Below are 22,714 nucleotides of genomic sequence, written 5' to 3'. Positions count from 1 at the left end.
TAAATAAAAAGTGACAGCCCATTAGCACTATTGGCAGATTGCTTCACATATCAGGCTTGGGAAATAAACTAGAATTTATATCAACCTTTTTATTTTGTTTTCCCTGAAAGCACTTTCTGCCAGGCAGGACAACAGAATATATTTTTCAATTTTAACAAATCCATTTACATAGAAGCATAGTAACTTAGGTTGAAAAAAGACACACGTCCATTGAGTTAAAGTTTTTATGTCTAAGTGAAAGCTGCTAGTTGATCCAGAGGAAAGCAAATAACCCAGACTGAAGCCTCTCCAATTTGCCCCAGAGGGGGAATAAATTCCTTCCTGACTCCAAGGTGGCAGTCGGATCAGCTTTTTACTATTTTCAAGCAAACCAATCCCTTCTTGAAGCTATCTAATGTATCTGCATCTGCAGTACTACTGACTCAGGGAGAGAATCCTCACAACTTCACAGCTCTCATTGTAAAAAAACCCTTTTGGAATAATAAGATGGAAGCTCCTTTCTTCTAATCGGAATGGGTGACCTCATGTCAGCTGGAAAGACCTACTGGTAAATAAAGCATTAGAGAGATTATTATATGACCCCCTTATATATTTATACATAGTTATCATATCACCCCTTAAGCGCCTCTTCTCCAGCGTGAACATCTCCAATTTGGCCAGTCTTTCCTCATAGCTAAGATTTTCAATACCTTTTACCAGCTTAGTTGCCCTTCTCTGTACCCTCTCTAATACAATAATGTCCTGTTTGAGTGATGGAGACCAAAACTGTACGGCATATTCTAGATGGGGCCTTACAAGTGCTCTATACAGTGGAAGAATGACCCCCTCCTCCCATGACTCTATGCCCCTTTTAATACAGCTCAAGACCTTATTTGCCCTTGATGCTGCTGACTGGCATTGCTTGCTACAGCCAAGTTTATTATCTACAAGGACTCCAAGGTCCTTTTCCATAATGGATTTGCCTAGTGCAGTCCCATTAAGGGTATAAGTGGATATTTTTTCATCCCAGGTGCATGACTTTACATTTATCAACATTAAATCTCATCTGTCACTTAAATGCCCAGTTTACCATATACCGAAGCCCTTTTATGTGTTTTGCACAGATCTAAACCTTGGTTCTCCTGTAGGGCCAGGCATGAAGATTGAAGTGATTACTTATATCGTCCAGCACTTGGGTCCATGGTTCAGTTCCAGACAGAGCACTATCAAGAATTTTTGTATATTTTCAACATGCCTGTGTTTCTTATCTCCAGGTAGTCTGGTGTCCTCCAACATTCCCAAAACATGCATGCAGGTAAATTTATTCTTGATAAAACTGACCCTAGGGCCATTAGATTTACAGATTTATCACTTCTGGGCTGCTGGATATGGTGGCTAGTGATGGGCGAATTTGTGCCGCTTCGCTTCGCCGAAAAATTTGCAGATTTTGCGCGAAATTCGCAAAACAGCGAAAAATTCGCGAAATGGCGCCGGTGTCTCGTTTTTGTCACCGGCGAATTTTTTGGGTGAATTTTCGTGGGCGCTTCGCGAATTTATTCGCTGGGGGCGAATCGCACAAATTCGCCGCAAATTCACGCCTGGCGAATAAATTCGCCCATCACTAATGGTGGCACTATATCCGGTAAATGCAGGACAATAATACAAAGTGTAGTAGTACATGCTGCTATTTTTCCCTGGTGCAATAACCTGTAATATCCAGTCAGAAATCAGCACTGATCAATCTGCTGTTGTTATAGTAAATGAAAAATAAAAAATGATGGTGTCTCTGCTTTCGTGCCCTGAAGAGAATTAGCGCCGTGATATTGTATAAGTCTCTCTATGTATGATCTCCTTGTCATTGTCAGACTTTGGTCATGGATCTATTGGCATCTTACAGAATGAACTAATAAGGAACTCTACTAGTTCATTGCAAAACTGAATACATTTGTCATACTAAGTAAAACAAATCTTGTTTTACAGTAACATTAACAGACTAATTAGAAGAATAAATTGCTTCTTTGTTTTTGAGGGAAAAACAGTGAAGAACCATCTTCCAATTCATTTGTTCTAGTTTAATTGATAGGATTAGGAAGTATATAGAATATATATATGAAACCTCATTTTATACCCCTAAACATTTTTGGATTTCTCGTGTTTTTGTCAAGCACCCAGGAAGTATCTATTATTTCTATCCCTGGAGGCATCTACCATGCAGTAGATAGGGGCTCACAGTAATAGGTAGTAGTGAAGTGATTTAGAGAAGAGATATAACATGAAGTCCCCTGGAAAAGGGTGTTTTATACCAGAGGATTGCCCTTGCAAAAAGGGTTCAACCTATTTTTCGTTGCATATATGGCGAGTACTAGTCACTGAATTATTTTGCTACTCTATAATATAATTTATTTGGGTATGAATATACACATGTACATACCTGTTGTTCATACGACAGAAGGTAAATTTTTTTAGTCCATTACCAGGCGCATATGTTTGATTCTGCCCTGGGAGGTGTGATATTTGTGAATGCTTCTGTAAAATATTTTCAGCAAAGATATGTCACTGGTGATGTCTCACACTACTGTAGCTATCAAGCTTTTGTAAAGGACAATTCACACATAACTATTAGCAAGTGTCACATTGGTGGGTTGATTCTAGTGCAGATTTTAAGGTCTGTGATTTAGTAGCTGGTTTGGTTTAAGCTGTAAAAAATCAGGACATTGAGCACTCCTCGGCGACTTCAAGTGCTAGTTTAACAGGGTAACACACCAAGAAGTGAATCCTAAAATAAGAAAAATATCAACCAGTGCTATGTTTCTATTAGTTCTTCCACCTAGAGTAAGATGGTCATACATAGATATTGTATACTATCCAATTAATCAACAAATGAACATATATATTGGCCCTATATATTGTTTATACCCTCATAGCATAAGTCTTCCATCCCTCTAACCAGTTTAGTCTCCAGCTCATTTATATTCTTCCTTAGGACTGGAGTCCAAAACTGGAGTCCAAAACTGCCCCCCATACTCCAGATGAGGCCTCACCGGGGACCTTTAAAGAGGCAAAATTATGTTTTCATCCCTTGAGCTAATGTCCTTTTTTATGCAAGACAGAACTTTATTTGCTTTAGTGGCCACAGAATGAAACTGAATGGAATTGAACAACTTGTTATCCACAAAAAAACCCTAGATCCTTCTCAATTAAGGACATGTACAACTGCAATCTACCTATGTTGAACTTTCTCTGTCAAGAGGTTAGAGAATATATAGTTACATTCAAGAAGATGTGCATCTATTAGCAGATATATGAGCGCTTGTGAAAAAAAAAATCAACATTTTATTTGCAACGTTTTTCAGAGTGACTTGCATTGTGATAAGTTTCCAACAGCATGAAAAACTTTTCACAACTTTTTACCATGGCGCCCAACTTAGGTCTATTTACATAGTTCCTGGGTGCTATTTTCAAGTGTTCTTGATCTGTTATGACCCTGCTTGTCCCTGATCTTGTCTAGTCTGCTGCCTGCCCTGATCTTGCCTGTTCCTTGACTATTCTTCTGGATTCCGATTTTGTACTGTGCTTTGGTGTTTGACCCAGCTTGTGACCTCGACTCCGCTTTATCTTTCAATTCCATACTGCATTGCCTAATTGGTAATGACTCAGCCTGTACCTTGACCACGCTCCTATTCTTCGTACCTCCTGTTAAGGTTCAGGTTCCCTAGTCTGCCCAGAACTTACCCCCTGGTCCTCTCACGCTTAGTCCTGGTGGCATCTGAGTAGCTGAGGGCTCCTCCCAAAGCCAAAGGTGACTGTTATAGGTGCAAAAGTGAGCCGTGTCTGGGTCCTTCAGGTTTGTTCTCATTTTGGGATACCCATGTAGAAGGCAATGGTTTGCAAAATTCAAGCTATTTTTTAATTATTGAAAAATAATTAATTGGTTTTTGAGGTCAGTTTGAAATTTGGCTGGATCATTGAAAATTATGCATAGAATGTGATTTCATTGCGTATGAGTTGTTTTTTTTTTTACGAAATCTAATTTTTGAAATTCAAATTTTTTTAATAAATATGTATTCAAGATTTTCAAGTTATTTTCGAATTAGAAGAAGACAAATTTGGGTTTTGATAAATCAGCCTTTATGTTTACCTGGCTGATTAAAAAGTGAGATAGAAAATTTTATTGTATTGTGATTTTCCAAAGATACTTGAATTACACTGTGGAAAGGTTGTTTCCAAGATAATAAGCAACCAAGGAAAAAAGTATAAGGAGAGAAAAAATATTTCAGAGATGCAAAATGACCGGTTGGCCAAAATGTCCAATACAAGCCCAGTTCTGCTTTAAGCTATGTAATGAAAGGACCTATCAGAAGAGCATTCATAAAGTTGGCTATGCCTGTGAGTGCATATATCAACATATCTGATTAGAACTGACCAACTGCAAGCAGATTCTGAACACGAATTTGGTAATTTGGACTTGAACACGCAGGCAGATGATGAACAGCTTGATTTATGATTGGCCAACTTGCTCTGCCTGTGTGTATCCAGCATAATATAATGTGCAGTCTCCTAAACTTCCAAGATTGGCAGCAGAAGACTTTGTACATGTGTAGAAGAAACTCATGGATAGCCATTCTAACGCAATATCATTTTTTAAAGAGGAAACAACTTTTAACCTTATGGAGCAAAAGACATCCCATTGTCCGCCGGAGGGACTGGAACAAAAGATAAATAGTCCCAATGCCCAAAGCTATTTGTCAGTTTGACTTTGATAACCCAGCACTAAAAAAGGCCCTTTTATGTTTATGGAAAAGCATGACGTCAAAGCCGTGAAGAAAATAGTATCAAAATAAAATGCTACCCTCGCAGTGTGTCCAACAAGTCTCTTGTATGAACAATTTGCTTCTTTACATGCGTAACTAATTTACTTGGCTTATTAGAAGCCTGGACTGCTGTGCTGAAGCCTTTTGCCTACTGCTTAGTAAACTTGGTTGTGGTTGTTCCATTAAGCAGCATCAGAGCAGGAGATAAACTAGATTAAGGGATTTAGAGTGAAAAACACTTGGACTGATATTACGAGACACTGGTTATCGTCGACAATGCTGGAAATGCTTGACTATAACCATTACCAGGTGGGAATTATATTTTAATTCTGTAATTTATACTTTTCTGCAATCTATCTTGTGTCCTTTTTCTCTGCAGTTAACTGTGTCTTTATTCAGGTAAACTAGTAGGGAAAAGTAGTTCTCGGATAAGAACGTAATAATATATTATTATGACTTATAAATTGAATAAAATATGTTCATGTATTTTTGCCAATATACATTATTTAGTCATTAAGAAAAAATGTATTTAAAAAAATAATTTAAATATGTTAATTATATATATATATATTGTCTATTTTGCCTTTTAACACTTAACATTTCATTTTCAATATCATTGTATTTAAGAATTTATTAAAAGTCTGTTCTATTTATTGTTTTAATTTTGTAATTCATCAATTTATTGTAAAAAGAAAAAAAAATATATATATAGATATTTGCAGTGATGCCATTTTAGTTATAGAATTAGAATCTCTGTTCTCGTTTTCTACATTTGTTCTCAATGAAAAGCATTTGCTATATATATGTACACTTTAAGGGGCCTATACACTAGCTTTTTTTTTCACAAATTGTATTTATTCTCTAAAAATTCCGGTTTTAATAAAATATTTCTCTAAATATTCAAGAGTCATTAAGTGTAAAAAACAGAAAAAAAACTCTAATACAAAACTTCTACAAGTAAAAGCAGTTGAGGTCCCATAGAAGTCAATGGGAACTGCTCTGATTCTATTTGACTTTGTTTTAGCCATTCAGACATCTATTAGATTTATGTTTTTTTTTCACTAGGAATTATCAGAAAAGGGTTTTAGAGGTTTTAGAAATATTCATATTTTTTTTCTGTACTTTTTCCTGTTCGTACTTTTTATATTTGTATATTTTAATAACTTTCATGGCATTCGGGATTTTAGAGAAATAGAGTTTAATTGTGGTTTAATACTACTAAAATTCAACCTTTAATAAATGGGCCTCCCAGTCTACTTGAAAAAAAATGTAAACATTAAATTAACCCAATAGTATTGTTTTGCCTCCAATAAAGAATATTATATCTTAGCTTGGATCGTGTACAAGGTACTGTTTTTTATAACAGAGAAAAAGGATATTTTTTTAAATTTCAATTAAAAAAATGCAATCTATGGGAGATGATCATTGCGTAATTCAGAGATTTCTGGATAACGGGATTCTGGATAAATGTTCCCATACCTGTGTGTCATTACCTTTTGCCATAATAAGTTTTTTTGGGGAATCCTTCACACTAACATCTACAACAGTTTAACTGAGAGTATGGTGCAGAAAATCAGGAATTTCTTTAAAATCATAACATAAATATGATATTTTATTATGTATATTATTATGTAATGTTGGGCAATTTCTAATTACACTTTTACATAAAATACTGAAACAATTAATTTTTAGCTGGTCCTTTTTTTTAATCCAATAACCTAAATGTTTCTTTTTCCCCGAAATATAACATTTATGGTTAAATATAATTGAAATGCGAGAGCTGTCAAAGAGTAGGGTGCACAAAGGGTAGAAAATCAGGAAGAAAACTGGCTGGAAATTTAAATCATAACATAAATATGATATTTTTATTATGTAATGTTGGGCAATTTCTAATTACATTTTTACACAAAATACCGAAACAATTACATTTCAGCTGGTCCTTTTTTGTAATGTTTCTTTTTTTCCCCAAATACAACATTTATGGCTAAATATAACTGAAATGTGAGAGCTGTAAAATGATCTTCTCGGTTAAATAACTTGAGAACAAGAAGCTGTTGGTTTTATAGTCTTTGAAATGATTACAAGAAATTAAGTCACCTCTGTCAAACACCTTGTCTTAATTTGTTAAATAATAATAATATTAGGTATGGGGTTGTATTTATCAAGAGGAAAAAATAAATACTATCCCTTAAAGATTTTGATAAATAAACCAAGCTTAGGTGGATTGATTTTTTGGGAAGTTTGTGTAGAATTTTGCTAAAAATGTCCAGATTGGTCATTAAATAATTGTTTTATGGAGTCTTTTTTTTTATTTCATTACATATTCGTCTCTTCTCTTTTTGTCTTTACCAGGTGCAGACCCACCTTGAAAATCCAACCAAGTACCACATCCAACAAGCCCAAAAACAGCAGGTAAAGCAATACCTGACTACGGCCAAACACTCCGGCCAGGCGTTAAGCTTACCCTGTCCAAATCAGCCTGGTGATCACATCATGCCCCCTGGACCGGGAAGCAGCGCGCCAAACAGTCCAATGGCTTTGTTAACAATTGGTTCAACCTGTGAAAAAGAGGTAACTGTATATATCTATGCTGCACGTAGCTACAACAGCCACAGCCACCCTGCTTTTTCCAGTAGAATGGTCGCCCTGCTTCCTTGATGAAAATATATATTTCATTCTATCATTTTTCCCATTCTAATGCTAATATTTTATGCCTCGATATTTTGAAAGGTTTTACCTTATAACATAATCATGGAATATCTAATTTAGAAATAAAAATTTAAATTTTCTGTTAATTTTGATGTTTTTAAATGAAAATTAATTTATTATTATTAAAAAATAATCTTTAATATAAAAGTATATTTTATATAATTTATAAAATAATAATGATGATAGTAACATTTACCAAAAGGTAGGCAAGATTTGATTTCCTGGGCTGTGGTTAAAGTCTGTGGTTTCCAGTAGAATTTTTTTTTTACATTTTTTATAACCCCATTTCATATTAAAGCAAAAATGCTTCAAAAAGCTAATTGCTAATTAACTGACAATGAAACATTTGCTTTTAATTGAACCGTTTTTAATTAGGGATGCACCGAAACCACTATTTTGGATTCGGCCGAACCCCTGAATCCTTCGCAAAAGATTCGGCCGAATATCGAACCGAATCTGAATCCTAATTTGCATATGCAAATTAGGGGTTGGAAGGGGGAAAAATTTACTTCCTTGTTTTGTGACAATAAGTCACATGATTTTCCTCCACGACCCTAATTTGCCCGAATCCTGGCCGAATCCTGAACCGAATCCTTTAATTAGCTTTAATTAAATAGTGTTTTTTGTATACAGGGAATATATATTTGATACAATAACAGGAAAAAAATTAAACATACCCATTAAATACAATTGCTTTTAAGAACAGAGTTGGGTATGAATGTTTTTCTAAGTGAAAACAGAATTATAGTGCATTGAATGTCTTTGTGATAAAGGTTTGCTTTTTTAAATTGCATATTTTATATTTTCGCCAATTTTATCAGTATATGGATTGATGCAAGACCATCATATATTAGATTTAAACTGGCAGAATATTATTTGACTGAATTTTGAAAATTGATATTAAATTCTCCTTTGAAGTTTACATGGAGAACTGGATTTGGTATTTATTTTTATGTCCAGGATGATGAACTAGGCACAAAGGTCTTGACATGTACTTTGCTTTACAGATGGATGATGTGATCGATGATATAATAAGCTTGGAGTCCAGTTATAATGAAGATATTCTCTTGATGGATCCTTCTATGCAAATGGCAAACACGGTAAGATGGATATGATACTGATTTCATGGAGATTTTATGCTTCTTTGTGTGCCACAAACAGACAATTTAATAGGACAATCTAAAAAGGCGGGTGACACATTTTTGGATAGTTTGTTGAAATGAAAACTAAAGAAAACTGAACTGTGACATATTTTTGTGTAGTTTTACCTCTTACATGCTAGGGCTCATAAAATCTAAAGTGTCGGCTCTCAGCGACATTACTGCTGATGCCAATGTCATAGAGCTGAATTTCCTAGGCTTTTCATTGATACATGCTTCTTAGTTAAATGGGTTATCACAATAGGAAACTTTGTTTTTCTTTTAGAACACTGGAAACCTTAATTGTAACCCATTAACTTGCTGTTACTCTTTTTGAAACATGAGTCACGGCAAGTTAAAGGGTTAAGATGATGGTTTCCAACATTCTATAAATATGTCACCAACATAGATAGGACTTAGGACTAAGAAGTTCTACTATAGACTCAGTTTGGCCAACCTTGACCTCATGGTGGGCAGGATACAGCTGTTTAAGGCTGAGCTTCTAAAAGACATACATTGTGAGACTTTTACAAGGGGGATACTGTGTTTATGAAAACAAATGTCTTTACAAAGGGGGTTATTTACTAAACTCTGAATGCCAAAAACTGAAAAAATTTGTGTTTTTTTTTTAGTATAAAATCCAAATTTTTAGTGAAAAAAAAATCATCCCAGAGGATGGAAAAAGTCCAAATCCTAAAATCCGGCATCTCAGACCTGCCGAGGTTGCATATAAGTCAATGGGAGAAGTCCCAAAGATTTTTTGATCTGTGCTGGGTTTCATGCAATAATCCGAAGTTTTCGGGCAAAAATCCGAAAAATTCATCGTTTTCGGGTTGAAATTCCAAAAAAATTTAAAATTAGTTTCTTTCACAATTTTTTCAGATTTTTTCCCACAAATAAAATTTTCATGAAAGTGTATTAATATAAGCCAAAAAAAAAAACCTGTGCGCATTTTGGTCTGTTTTTTCCAGAAAATATTGCTTAAGTGCCTAGTTTTGTTACCTGTTGGATTGGGGCAACAGACGACTAAGAAATATGCCAACCAATTCACATTTTAAATAACTCAACTTTAAATTAAACAAATCGATGCTAGTTCGACGAATTTTACATTCTCCGGTTTATCACCCAAATTTGTAACTCTAAACGGATATAAACCTTTGGACACATGGTCAAACAGCCATGAAGTATGCTGCTCATCGTAAAACAGATAAAAATGCATCTTATGGATGCCATTTTGGAGTCAGGAAGGAATTTTTCCCCCTCTAAGGCAAATTGGAGAGGCTTCAGATGGGTTTTTTGCCTTCCTCTGGATCAACTGGCAGATAGGTAGTTAATAAAAAAAAAAAAAAAAAAAAAAAAAAAAAGGTTGAACTCGATGGACATGTGTCTTTTTTCAACCTTACTTACTATGTTACTATGTTACTATGTAAAACACTGTTAGGGGCAAATTTACTTATGGTTGAACCCTCGAAATTCGACTGTCGAAGTTAAATCCTTCGACATTGAATATCGAAGCCGAAGGATTTAGCGTTATTCGTTCAATTGAACAATCGAATGAAAAATCGTTCAATACGTTCAATTTGATAAAAGAAATTTAGATAACATTTCTAAAAATAAGAAATTATTCATACTTTATCAAGGGCAGATTTATCAAGGATCGAATTTCAAGTTTATGGGGGTTTCCAAAAACTCATATAAACTCATAATTTCGGAAAAAAATAGCAATCAAACTTATTAAAAAAATATTTTTAAATTTGGGTGAATAGGATTGACCAGCACACTTGAATTGAATTTGAATTCGACCGAATTCGACTCAAGTTTTTAAAAATAAATAAATAATTTGATTTTCAAAGTCCAACAAACGACTCCAAATTGATTGTAGGAGTTCCCCCATAGGCTAAAACACTAATTCGGCAGGTTTTTGATGGCGAATAGTCAATTTGAATTCTTAAAGGGACAGTACATGATAAATTTAAACTCAAATCGAATTTGGACTATTCCTTAGTCAAATTACACTAAAATAAATATTTGAAAAAATAATTCATTTTCAATTCGACCCTTGATAAATCTGCCCCTTAGCATAAAATTGCAAGAAAAAAATGACATGCTGAGGAAAAACAAGAATGTCTATGACAATTCTTGACAATTACATTTCAAAAAGTTCAATTTATTTTAAATCATTTCTAGGTTCAATATGATGGGGAAATACAAGTTGTACATTGTTTATTATTCCTATAACAAAGAGGGTGTTGTGCTTTGCCTAGTAATTTTGCCGTTTAGCATTTCCATATTTGTGAATTTTTGTTTCATTATAGTAGTACAGATTCAGGATTTATTTTTTTCAGATTAACCAAACTGGATCATTCCTCGCAGAAGTGAGTTTTCACTCATTATTATATTAACCATCTAGAGCAAAATAAAAATGTTATTCTAACACCACATTAACACTAAATCTATTTTTCTTTATTGTGACATGTCTATAATAACATAGACTTAAAATTCTGTTTTTTTTTTCTTGTAGCTGCCTGTCTCTGGTAATTTGATTGACATTTATGGAAATCAAGGTATGCCTCCACTGGGGTTAAACATCACTAATTCTTGCCCTGCTAATCTTCCCAATATCAAAAGAGAGCTCACAGGTAAATAATATTAAAATAATAGACAGGTTGAGAGACACTAGCTACACATGAGAAGCACCAGTAAAATGTTGTTTCTTTTTTTTTTTTGCAAACTACTGTCTTGCAATTGGAGTCTAATGGTATATAATAATAGTTATTATAATTACATGCAACACAAAAAACTTAAAACAATATGAATAATTTAAACGCATCAATTATTTTGTGCCAAAGTAGCTTTAGGAAAAAAGATTCATACACGGGGGAAATAGAGTAGATAATAGACTTTGAGAAGGGAGTGTGGCTGTGGGATTACAGGTATAGTAGGGAGAGATGGTGTCTATAGTAACAGTGGATAATAGTCTCTGGGAAGGGAGTGTGACTGTGGGATAGCAGGTATAGTAGGGAGAGATGGTGCCTATAGTAACAGTGGATAATAGTCTCTGGGAAGGGAGTGTGACTGTGGGATAGCAGGTATAGTAGGGAGATATGGTGCCTATAGTAACAGTGGGATAATAGTCTCTGGGAAGGGAGTGTGACTGTGGGATAGCAGGTATAGTAGGGAGAGATGGTGTCTATAGTAACAGTGGATAATAGTCTCTGGGAAGGGAGTGTAACTGTGGGATAACAGGTATAGTAGGGAGAGATGGTGCCTATAGTAACAGAGGATAATAGTCTCTGGGAAGGGAGTGTGACTGTGGGATAGCAGGTATAGTAGGGAGAGATGGTGTCTATAGTAACAGTGGATAATAGTCTCTGGGAAGGGAGTGTGACTGTGGGATAGCAGGTATAGTAGGGAGATATGGTGTCTATAGTAACAGTGGATAATAGTCTCTGGGAAGGGAGTGTGACTGTGGGATAGCAGGTATAGTAGGGAGAGATGGTGCCTATAGTAACAGTGGATAATAGTCTCTGGGAAGGGAGTGTGACTGTGGGATAGAAGGTATAGTAGGGAGAGATGGTGCCTATAGTAACAGTGGATAATAGTCTCTGGGAAGGGAGTGTGACTGTGGGATAGCAGGTATAGTAGGGAGAGATGGTGTCTATAGTAACAGTGGAATGTCGAGGGACTGTACAACAGGTATTATAAAATATGGTGAAAGGCAAGATAGAGACTATAACTTTTTATATGTGAAAGCTACAGATATTAATAATGTTCCCCAAATCTCATCACCCATAAGACAGGCCCTGTAAACAATTATATAAATGACAGTATTTTCAGCTCACCTTCTGTACTTCTATCCATAAAAAGTATTAGTGCCACACGACATGACAGTTGACCAATGGGTATCACAGACTTAAAAGACACTAGTCAGGACCAGTGAAAGGGTGAACAGTCTGTACCCATGGCTAATACGGGAACTATATCCAAATTTGTTTCAGCGTTTTTTTCTGCTTTCTCTTTTTTTTTTAATAAATGTAACAGAAAATGTATGTTTTATGACTTTTGCTGTAGGAACTGTTATGTTACGGTCAGTAGATCTGAATGGAGAGTGCCCTAAAGAGCTTGCCAGTGGCCTCGTAGATTGGACAGCAGTTAAAAGTTAGTGCATATTCATTAGGCTGCTAGTTTTCATTTACTTTTTTTTTTTACATGAGCAGGAACTATTGAGGGCTTGTCTAACTTTCAGCATAGATCCTTCTTCATTGTCATATTAGCATTCCTGCATGTGAACGTGACCGGCTTTTTGCAGAAATATACTCCATAGCAAGTGTTGGTATTTTACCATGTATCTGCAGCCATTATGTGTCTATAATACACAAAAGCCATGCATATCTTGTAAATTATATCCTTATGAATGACTAGTGATGTCATCGGTTATAAATGGTGAGTAGTGATGTCATTGTTGTCACATGACTCACTAAAACTTAAAAAATATGAGGATATTTGAAATAATCTCGGAGTTCCATGACCTGTATAAAAGCACTCGGCCTTGTACTTTAATATAGTCATGGAACGCCTCGGTGACTTATAATATCCTTATATTTTACAAAAGGGGGTACTTTATTCACTATATATAGAATGCCTTAACTGAGAATAGTAATATGGCAGAAATATACCATATCCCAATGCCATGTGCTGTCACACTATGATTGTTTATGTAAGGGTAGGACCACATGGACGTTTTCGGCGCGATTCGACGTGCTGCGACAAAACGCCTACGACAATAAGGTAAGAGATAGAAATGCCGGATGAAGTCGCAGCATCTGCATCCACCAGTCGTGTTGCGTCGGATCAACGCTGCGACTTTATCTGACAATTCTATCTGTTACCTTATTTCTGTCGCATGCGACTTATAGCAGGCGTTTTGTCGCACCTTCCAAGTGCAAAACATTCCATTGTTCCTGCTCTTTGGTGTCTGTAAGCCCATGGTACCCAGACTGAGCAAATTTAATAGCCCCGGTACCAATCTAAAAAGTACTTTTTAATCTAATCTAGTGATATTAGTTATATTATATTAATGGCTTTTATGAAAAAGCTTCTATATGCGCCACATTTTTATGTGTCATGTGCTTGAACAAGCGCAGATTTTATAGGGACCATTGTTTGCAGCAACTTAATACACTAAGATATACATTATCGACACAAGAATAGCTTTGTATATCTACAGTATATGCAGGACACAGTTTTACTTTAAAGGGATACTGTCATGTGAAAAAATGTTTTTTTTCCCAAAAGGCATCAGTTAATAGTGCTGCTCCAGCAGAATTCTGCACTGAAATCCATTTCTCAAAAGAGCAAACAGATTTTTTTTATATTTAATTTTGAAATCTGACATGGGGCTAGACATATTGTCAATTTCCCAGCTGCCCTAGTCATATGACTTGTGCTCTGATAAACTTCAGTCACTCTTTACTGCTGTACTGCAAGTTGGAGTGATATCAACCCCCCTCCCTTTCCCCCCCCCCAGCAGCCTAACAACAGAACAATGGGAAGGTAACCAGATAGCAGCTCCCTAACACAAGATAACAGCTGCCTGGTAGATCTAAGAACAACACTCAATAGTAAAATCCAGGTTCCACTGAGACACATTCAGTTACATTGAGTAGGAAAAACAACAGCCTGCCAGAAAGCAGTTCCATCCTAAAGTGCTGGCTCTTTCTGAAAGCACATGACCAGGCAAAATGACCTGAGATGCACCTACACACCAATATTACAACTTGAAAAAATACACTTGCTGGTTCAGGAATTACATTTTATATTGTATTGTGAATTATTTGCAGTGTAAACAGTGTGATTTAGAAATAAAAAATCATGACAGAATCCATTAAAAGTGGTTATGTAGGGATGTCATAATGAAACCTGTTAGTGACCTGATTTTCCACAAGGCTCAGAAATGTTTGTCAGAAAACAAGACTTATCCTTTCTTTGAATGTCTACAGATTGCTTGGATTTTCCTTGAAATGTGTTCCTTTGATTATTTCTTGTAGAAACAGAGGCAAGAGCACTAGCCAAGGAAAGGCAAAAGAAGGACAATCACAACCTCAGTGAGTTGCCATTTCTAATTTATACTTGTGATCTTTGTGTATATGTGCACAACACACATGACCAACTATGCAACAAAAGGCAATAGGTAGTTAGATCTTTTATTCACCTTTGACTTGTAGCAGATGCCACTGAAATACTGATTCCGAAAAGGAACCCTAGGTGGTGGTTGGTTGGTGGACTAGCCTGAAAGCCGTCAGGGAAATAATTGGGGTGATTGCCCATTTGCTCCCCAAGGTACTCCTAGAAGTCCATCTTGAAAGACAAATAGAGCGAAAATTTGGATGAATGCATCTGTTAGGTCCTAAATATTTTTGGAACTTTATCATATGGTGGATTTAGCTTTGTTTTTATATGTTTTCAACTTTGGTATGTTTTAAGAAGGGCAATGGCCAAATATTGGACTTGAAATTAATATGTCCAACAACCAGTGCTCTGAGCCTAACCCTTCTCCTGTGTGTGGTCACGTGTTGTAGATGTGAACCCAAGCTCCGGGCCAAGTATGTTATAATTATATGATTTTCTGCAGTGCTTTGAAGAATAGTATGGTCTAGTATCCCATAATAACCAAACAGATATTTGTCTACAAGCAACAACTAGCTGATTGGTTAACGCTTACTTAACCTGGTGCTGACACCATTACAACTAGAGAAGGAACAGAATTTAAGATGGTAATGCCAATTACCAAAAAGTGAGGGAGGGGGGTATAATGATAGATGAATATGGTAGAGTAAAGAATATTAATGCCTTCATTGGAGAAATTTGCTATCATAAATGAGATATGGATATTCCGATATGTCTAGTAAGATGTGATTTGGTAAGGCTGGGGATGGAAGATAATCACTGTAGAGAGAGAACAGTCAGGTTCATTTTAAGATGGTTACAATAGTTACAATAGTTGAGGTGGGAAATCTACCAAAGGGTTGACATTACAGCAGCAGAGAGTTGGCTGTGAGCTTGTGGAGAATACAATATGATAGGAGGAGGAAGGCTGTGATATGAGGAGCAGAGGAGAGTCAAATGCCATTCCAAGAGAGCATAATTGGGATGTGGGACTAAGTGTTAATTTGTTAACTCCAAGTGCAGGGGCTGGTCGGAAAAATAGGAAATAGTTTGCCTTCTGTTGTACTGAGATAAAGTTTCAGGTCATGGAAGGACACCCAGCGAAAATATCAAAGTCAGGGGCACGAGTTAGAAGGGAGGGAAGAGATCAAAGAGGTTAGTGTGTCTTCAGCCCACACATTGTGCTGAACCTATTCATTAAACAGAGGTAAGATGTGCTCATGCTGGATACGAGGGGGCCAAGAAAACCCCTAAATATCACAACGAGATAGTTTGGCAAGATTTTGTACTGTCTGTCATCATTCTATTCATGAAAATATTATAATGTAGTACATGTAGCTCTACAGCAGAGGGCAGTAAAAAAGAAGTGCTTGGATTGCGCTAGATAGGACGTTCTTTAGCTAAAGAGTGGGGGCAACTACTGTATATAAATACAATTGAAAAAAAGTATGTTTTAGTGGGAGCACTTACCGGACACTGAATTCAGACGTGCTGTACTGCTAGCCGCCATCCCACACGGTCACAAGAATTCCAGGAACAAAAAAAGGCGAAGCACCGTGAGAATTCAGTAAAATGTAAAAAAATTGAAATTTTATTCAATAGACATATAAAAACCAGTTACAGCAGCAACCCGTGGCTGCCCGCTTAACGCGTTTCGTGGCGTCCTGCCACTTCATCAGAAATACAATTGGTATGAGATCTTGAGAACTGAAATTGAACAGAATCAAGTAAAAAATAAAGAGCTCTTGGGGGGTATAAGCGTGGAGAAGGGGCCAATAAATTGGAATTATCGTGCTTATTACAGGTATAGGATCTATTATCTAGAAATTCGTTATTCAGAAAGCTCTGAACTACGTAATGTCCTTTTACAAAATCCTTCATTTCAAGCAAATAATTCAGATATTTAAAAATGATTCAATTTTTCTCTGTAATAATAAAACAGTACCTTATACTTTATCCCAACTAAGATATAATGAATAGGCAAAACTATCCTATTGGGTTAAATGAATGTTTAAATAATTTTTTAGTATACTTAAGATATTGAGATCCAAATTACAGAAAGATCCTTTATCTGGAAAACCCCTGGTCCTGACCATTCTGGATAACAGGTCTGCAATATGTACATAATGTAATACTAGTAATAGGCAGCAATTTGGGTTGGATTATATGTCCAATTTCATTGTTTTTTAGATTATAATAATGAAATTTGCTCTTTGCCATTAAAAAAAATGGAGAATGAAGTGCAAGAGTTCCATCTAGTGGCCCTTTCTGCAAATGAATTTTCCTTTTTTACAGTATCCATTACTTATTTGATTTGGTTATGATTATGAGGGCTTTCATTGTAAGAAAAGTCATAGCCGTATTGTTTCATTCTCTTCCCTGTTATTGCGTCCATACATGGAGTCAATGATAAAGGCTGCATTTTAGTCAGCCTCAGCATTCTTAACTTTACAATCTCCATGTTTTATTGTTTTAGTTGAAAGAAGGCGAAGATTTAACATCAACGATCGCATTAAAGAATTAGGAACTTTAATACCCAAATCAAATGATCCGTAAGTACAACCTGCTCATATTAACGGCTTTGAAGTGATGTATAACAATTGCTGCATTCTTCATTTCCCTAAATATAATTAATTCTGAGCACCTTTCCTATATACTGTACATTCATTAAACGTTTGAAATGAGTTTTGTGCAAGTATAACTGCTATTGGACATTAAAGAAAGCAGTTCCAGTCTGTCTTTTACTATTCATTGCACTGGGGGTTCTGCTTTTTGAAAATATGTATCGGTTTTCACTATTTTTGTACTGAAATAAGCAAAATACATAAAGCAACAATGCTAACCTTGTTATGCTGCATATGTGTGCCACTAGATGGCGCACACCAATGCAAATAAAAGCCCATTTTGATTGGGAATGCTCCTAAAATGTGTGTGCTTTTTAAAAGCTTTGTTCTCACTGCAGTGGGTGCCAGTTGTTAAATATGTATACACAAATACTCCATCTGATTCATCTCTTAGGGCAGAAACACATGGTCAGAATTCTCCTCTTCTTTGGGGCGACTAATCTCTCCGAACTGCCTTCCCCTGCCTTCCCACCAGCTAGAATGTAAATCGCCGGCAGAGTGCTTTGTTTTCTGAATTTGCCCGAAGTTTCGAGACAGCTTCGGAAAACAGAGAGCTCCAATTGCCATCCCTCCGGCGATTTTCATTCTAGCCGGAGAGAAGGCAGTTCGGGGATATTAGTCGCCCCAAAGAAGAGTGAGTGTCTCTTCCCTTATTGCATACTTCCCAACTGTCCCTTTTTATGGAGGGACAGTCCCTCTTTTGACAACTCAACCTGCAGTCCCTCATTTGTTCTGGAAAGTCCCTCTTTTCTCTGCACTGAACAGCCAGAAAAAGAAACAAAGTTTCTCACTTATTTGGCTTTTAGCTGAGAGTACAGAACATCTAACAGGTATAAATAAGATACTTTGTAACAACTTTGAGACACAAAAAAACTGTTTAGATAAGGAGAAATATTTTCAAACTTTTATAACCTGCCAAATTATGTAAAATGAACATGGTAATTAGGGAGTATGTTAACATAAAGGGCGTGGTCAAAATAATTTGCTGTTCTACGTGCGAAAAAATTTTTTGTCCCTCTTTTTACTTCCAAAATGTTGGGAGGTATGCTTATTGTTGTGCCAGATACATCATACAGTGAGCTTATCTGTCATCAGCTTCAGAGTGGGGGTGTTCGGGACCCACCAGGGCTGCCGCATCAGGGACCCACACACTCCCCCCTATGGCCCCTCTGTCCCCTCCATGGGAGCTCTGCCCTAACTGCACCCCTCTCCAGTGTGTACCTGCTTTTCAATTATTGATCAGGACGTGGGAGGGGGCAGCCATGGAGGGCACAGATTCAGGCGTCCATGGGGAGGAATCTTGTCCGGGGCCCATCGGTTTTGTCCCGGTGTCCCACAGGCCCAGTCTGACTCTGTCTGTCATCTTCTATCCCAGAAATAAACCTCTAAAGCCACCCTCATTGTTATGCTATAGGTACTCTTGCAACTCCTACTTACAATGGTTCTACTCCTCCCAGAAACCGAGAAGAAATAGGAGCAGTAGGTATGTGCCATAGCACCATTTTTGGCTGCTTCCTAATGGCCCTTGTGGCTGTCCAGGACAGTATAGTTTCTGGTATGTACTATATTGCACGTGAGCACGATCCCAGGCAGCTATGGGGCACATGAGTGAGGTCAAAACGGCTATTGGTAAGCAACAGAAAATTGGTTAGCATCAGTGTTAGGGGTTTACCTCTCAGGCTCCATAATTAGTTAGTTATGCCTCCCAATTAAAATTTACAACCCTACTTAATTTCATATTAAATTAATGCATAATGTTAATAATCCACACATAACTGTATTTTGCAGTGACATGAGGTGGAACAAGGGAACAATATTAAAAGCTTCGGTGGATTACATTCGCAAACTGCAACGAGAACAACAGCGATCAAAAGAGGTCGAAAACAAGCAGAAGAAACTGGAGCATGCCAACCGGCATCTGCTCCTGAGGATACAGGTCTGTGAGCTTCACAAATGACAACATCCAGATATAACATTCCTCATTTCAACCAGCTGGTTAAAGATGGCCATTGTAAAGAATGCCAACTGTCATATTCTTTACATATCTCCACCTTGTAATTATTAAAATATGTTCTCCTACAAAGACTATAGGGAGACATTTCCACAATTCTTATGGTATGTTGAGCCCTGGTGTCCAGTAATACTTATGGCCCATCACTCTAGTGCTTGACTGAGCAGACATACTTGGTGTAACCAATCACCGTAGGCCTTCCTTCAAGGTTAGCATTGATGTGATAGGGCCATTGCCAAACTCTGCCTCTCTCAGTGCCATTTTCTAAAACTAGTCACTATGTGGGCCTAGACCAAGGATCCTCAACATGTTGCTCACAAGCAGCATGTTGCTCACCAATCACTTGGATGTTGCTCCCAGTAGCCTCAAAGCAGACTTATTTTTCAATTCCAGGCTTAGAGGCAACATTTGGTTGCATAAAAACAAGTTGCACTGCCGAACAGAGCCTCCTGTAGGCTGCTGCCCCATATAGGGGCTACCAAATAGCCAATCAAATCTCTTATATGGCAACCACACTAACTTTTTTCATGCTTGTGTTGCTCCCCAATAGTGATGGGTGAATTTATTCGCCAGGCGCGTATTCGTGGTGAATTCACCGAGAAAATTTGCAGGCGTTAAAAACAGTTTGACTGTCAGGTTCGGACGCCGGCGTCAGAGTTTTTTCGACACCGGCGAGGGTTCCGGCGCCGGCGCCCATTTTGACGTAAATAAATGGACTCCCATTGACTTTAATGAACGCCGGCATCAACTTTGAACTGTCGCCGGCGTCAAAATTGGCGTTGCGCTCATTTTTTGGTAATTGGAAATTCGTGGCGAAGTGAAACTGGACAAATTCGCCCATCACTTCCCCAACTCTTTTTACATTTGAATGTGGCTTATGAGTAAAAAAGGTTGGGGACCCCTGACCTTGACAATGGCTTATGACCATGCAACCAGGAATGACCAAAACATGAGTAAAACATTACCCTGTAAATACTAAAATAATGGTGAGGTTATATCCAAAAAACTGATTGGCTCTGGGCTATATGGATATATATATAGTGCTTAAGACACTCTCGTTTAGCTTTTTTTTCACTGATCACTTGACACATTGTTGTTCACTGTTCAGTTCAAAGAGCAATTACCCAAACGGAAAGAATATATTACCAATCAACATCTGGTGTTCCAAATGTTATGCAACAGATATTTCACCTCGCTGAGTCCTTTGAAGCAATTGATGGTGGCAGGTGTCATATACTGTATATTTTCATTCCAACACATCTGGGAGTATTTTAGGAGAATTGGTAACGAGACTTACAGTAGATGCAATGCATATTCCATTATCAAAGGATTTTGTATAAATGTTAAGACTAAATGTAGTATTCTATGGTCACAGGTTGAAGACTTTATCCAGATGTTTGGCTGACCACGTGCCCCCATGTTGGTTTAATTAACCAGAGTTCCGGTGTGTTTATAGTGTAAATTCCCTACCAAAAGCCATACATAAGGATCAACTTAATCAGAAGCCAGTTAACTAACTAGTAGGGCAAGACACATAAACATGAGAAGAAAATAAAAACTCCATCAAGATATTGTCCACGTCAATAATGGCAGCCACTGTGGTGGAGCAGTGTTCTTCCATTGCCAGTCCTTGAGATTCCTTTTGTTCCAGGGAATGTTTTATTTCGGGTTCCCTTTCCTAAATTAAACTACCAACAACTGACAACTTCTATTGGTGTAGAGATATAGACATTAAGTAACTTTGTGAATGTAATCTAGGGCATAGTGAGTAATGTAATACAGTGCAAGTTTATGTCAACATCCTACGTGATTTCTCTCCCTAACCATAAATCAATAAGGTCTGGAATATCTGATCTCTATACTTGCAATCCAGTATTATGAAAGCATCTATGGATTACCACTGGTGTTTGGAAGAAGTCCTGTCCTCAGAAGGCCACATGGCTCTGGTGGGAACATTTTATTTCATCCCCGTCTTGGGAAGTCACAAGCTGAAGATGCTAAACGTTTCTATAAACTTACATTATAGATATAGGGTAGATTAGCCTAGAAAACTGGCCTATTTATAGGCAAGAATCCTAGTTCTTTTGATAAACCATGTGATTTGTAATGAATCAAGCATGATGTGTTTTATCTTTCAGGAGCTAGAGATGCAAGCACGTGCACATGGTCTTTCCATTATGCCTTCTACTGGCCTCTGCTCGACAGACCTTGTTAACAGAGTCATCAAACAAGAGCCAATGCTTGACAGTTGCAATCAAGAGATGCTGCAAAACCACCATGATCTTTCCGGCACTACCACTTTGGATCTCACCGACGGAACCATCACGTTCAGCAACAACCTGAGAAACATGTCTGACTCCCCAACAGCCTACAGTATCCCCACCAAGATGGGCTCTAAACTAGAAGACATATTCATGGACGATACACTTTCTCCGAGAGTAAATGATCCACATCACACCATATCTCCTGGGGCCTCCAAAACAAACAGCAGAAGAAGCAGTATCAGCATGGAAGAAAATGATCACTGTTAGCACATGCCGCAGGACATGCTTCTACGAACTATAATACTTATATTGTTTCAGAGCAGTAGATAACTCTTCTTCAAGCTTTCTGAAGGCCAAAACTTATATATAAATATATATATATTATTGTTTTTTAGACTTTTGTAAAGATTTTTTTTGGTGTATTTTATGACTTGGTTTGCCTCCAAAGTATTTTAAGAAACTGCTTTGTACATACCAGGACTAATGGAGAATGTCAAACCTATTTAAAGCAGTATCCCTCCGCAACAACCATACTGTAAATTCAGGTAAATCTCACAACAGACCCCATCCCATCGTCATATTAAAATGAAGGCATAGAAACAAGTATCTGATTGGAAATACTTAGAAGACCTCAACCCATCTGGATGATATTGTTCCAAGAAAATTATTTTAAATGACTGAGAATATATATGAAGACAAGATATGGATGAGCACTCAATCAGGTTTTTTTTCCTTGGCCCTTTGGTTTTAACAGATTAGCCCAGGAGTAAAATGATAAAAGTATTATGGCAAATGTTCTACGTCCATTTATAGGTTTGAACAGAACATATGGTTTGTTTAAATGGCACTGTAAATTGGCAGGGTACGTACCTGAGGTCATTCTTTGACATCTTCAGTGTAAAGTATCAACAAGCAACAATATTTATTTAGGAGGTTTGGAGAATTAAGAACAAGGAATGCAAGAGATGAGGGTTAGGGGCACATGTGCTACATGAGGGTGTGGAACCATTTT

General features: G+C 37.0%; 1 protein-coding gene across 1 annotated transcript in view; it reads left to right on the top strand.

The window, feature by feature from the left end:
* Nucleotides 1-21,969, top strand: part of mitf.L (melanocyte inducing transcription factor L homeolog) — a gene marked incomplete at its 5' end in the record, with an annotated part of 56,590 nt that extends 34,621 nt beyond the window's left edge. Inside the window, 7 exon segments of the mRNA NM_001172175.1 lie at nucleotides 7,143-7,361; nucleotides 8,507-8,599; nucleotides 11,160-11,277; nucleotides 14,686-14,742; nucleotides 17,280-17,355; nucleotides 19,216-19,363; nucleotides 21,577-21,969. Of these exon segments, the coding sequence (NP_001165646.1) occupies nucleotides 7,143-7,361; nucleotides 8,507-8,599; nucleotides 11,160-11,277; nucleotides 14,686-14,742; nucleotides 17,280-17,355; nucleotides 19,216-19,363; nucleotides 21,577-21,969 (1,104 nt within the window).
* Nucleotides 21,970-22,714: the final 745 nt, after the last annotated feature.

Source organism: Xenopus laevis, chromosome 4L (assembly GCF_017654675.1).
Source record: "Xenopus laevis strain J_2021 chromosome 4L, Xenopus_laevis_v10.1, whole genome shotgun sequence".
Classification (NCBI taxonomy): Eukaryota; Metazoa; Chordata; class Amphibia; order Anura; family Pipidae; genus Xenopus; species Xenopus laevis.
This window is presented reverse-complemented; position numbering and strand designations above follow the sequence as displayed.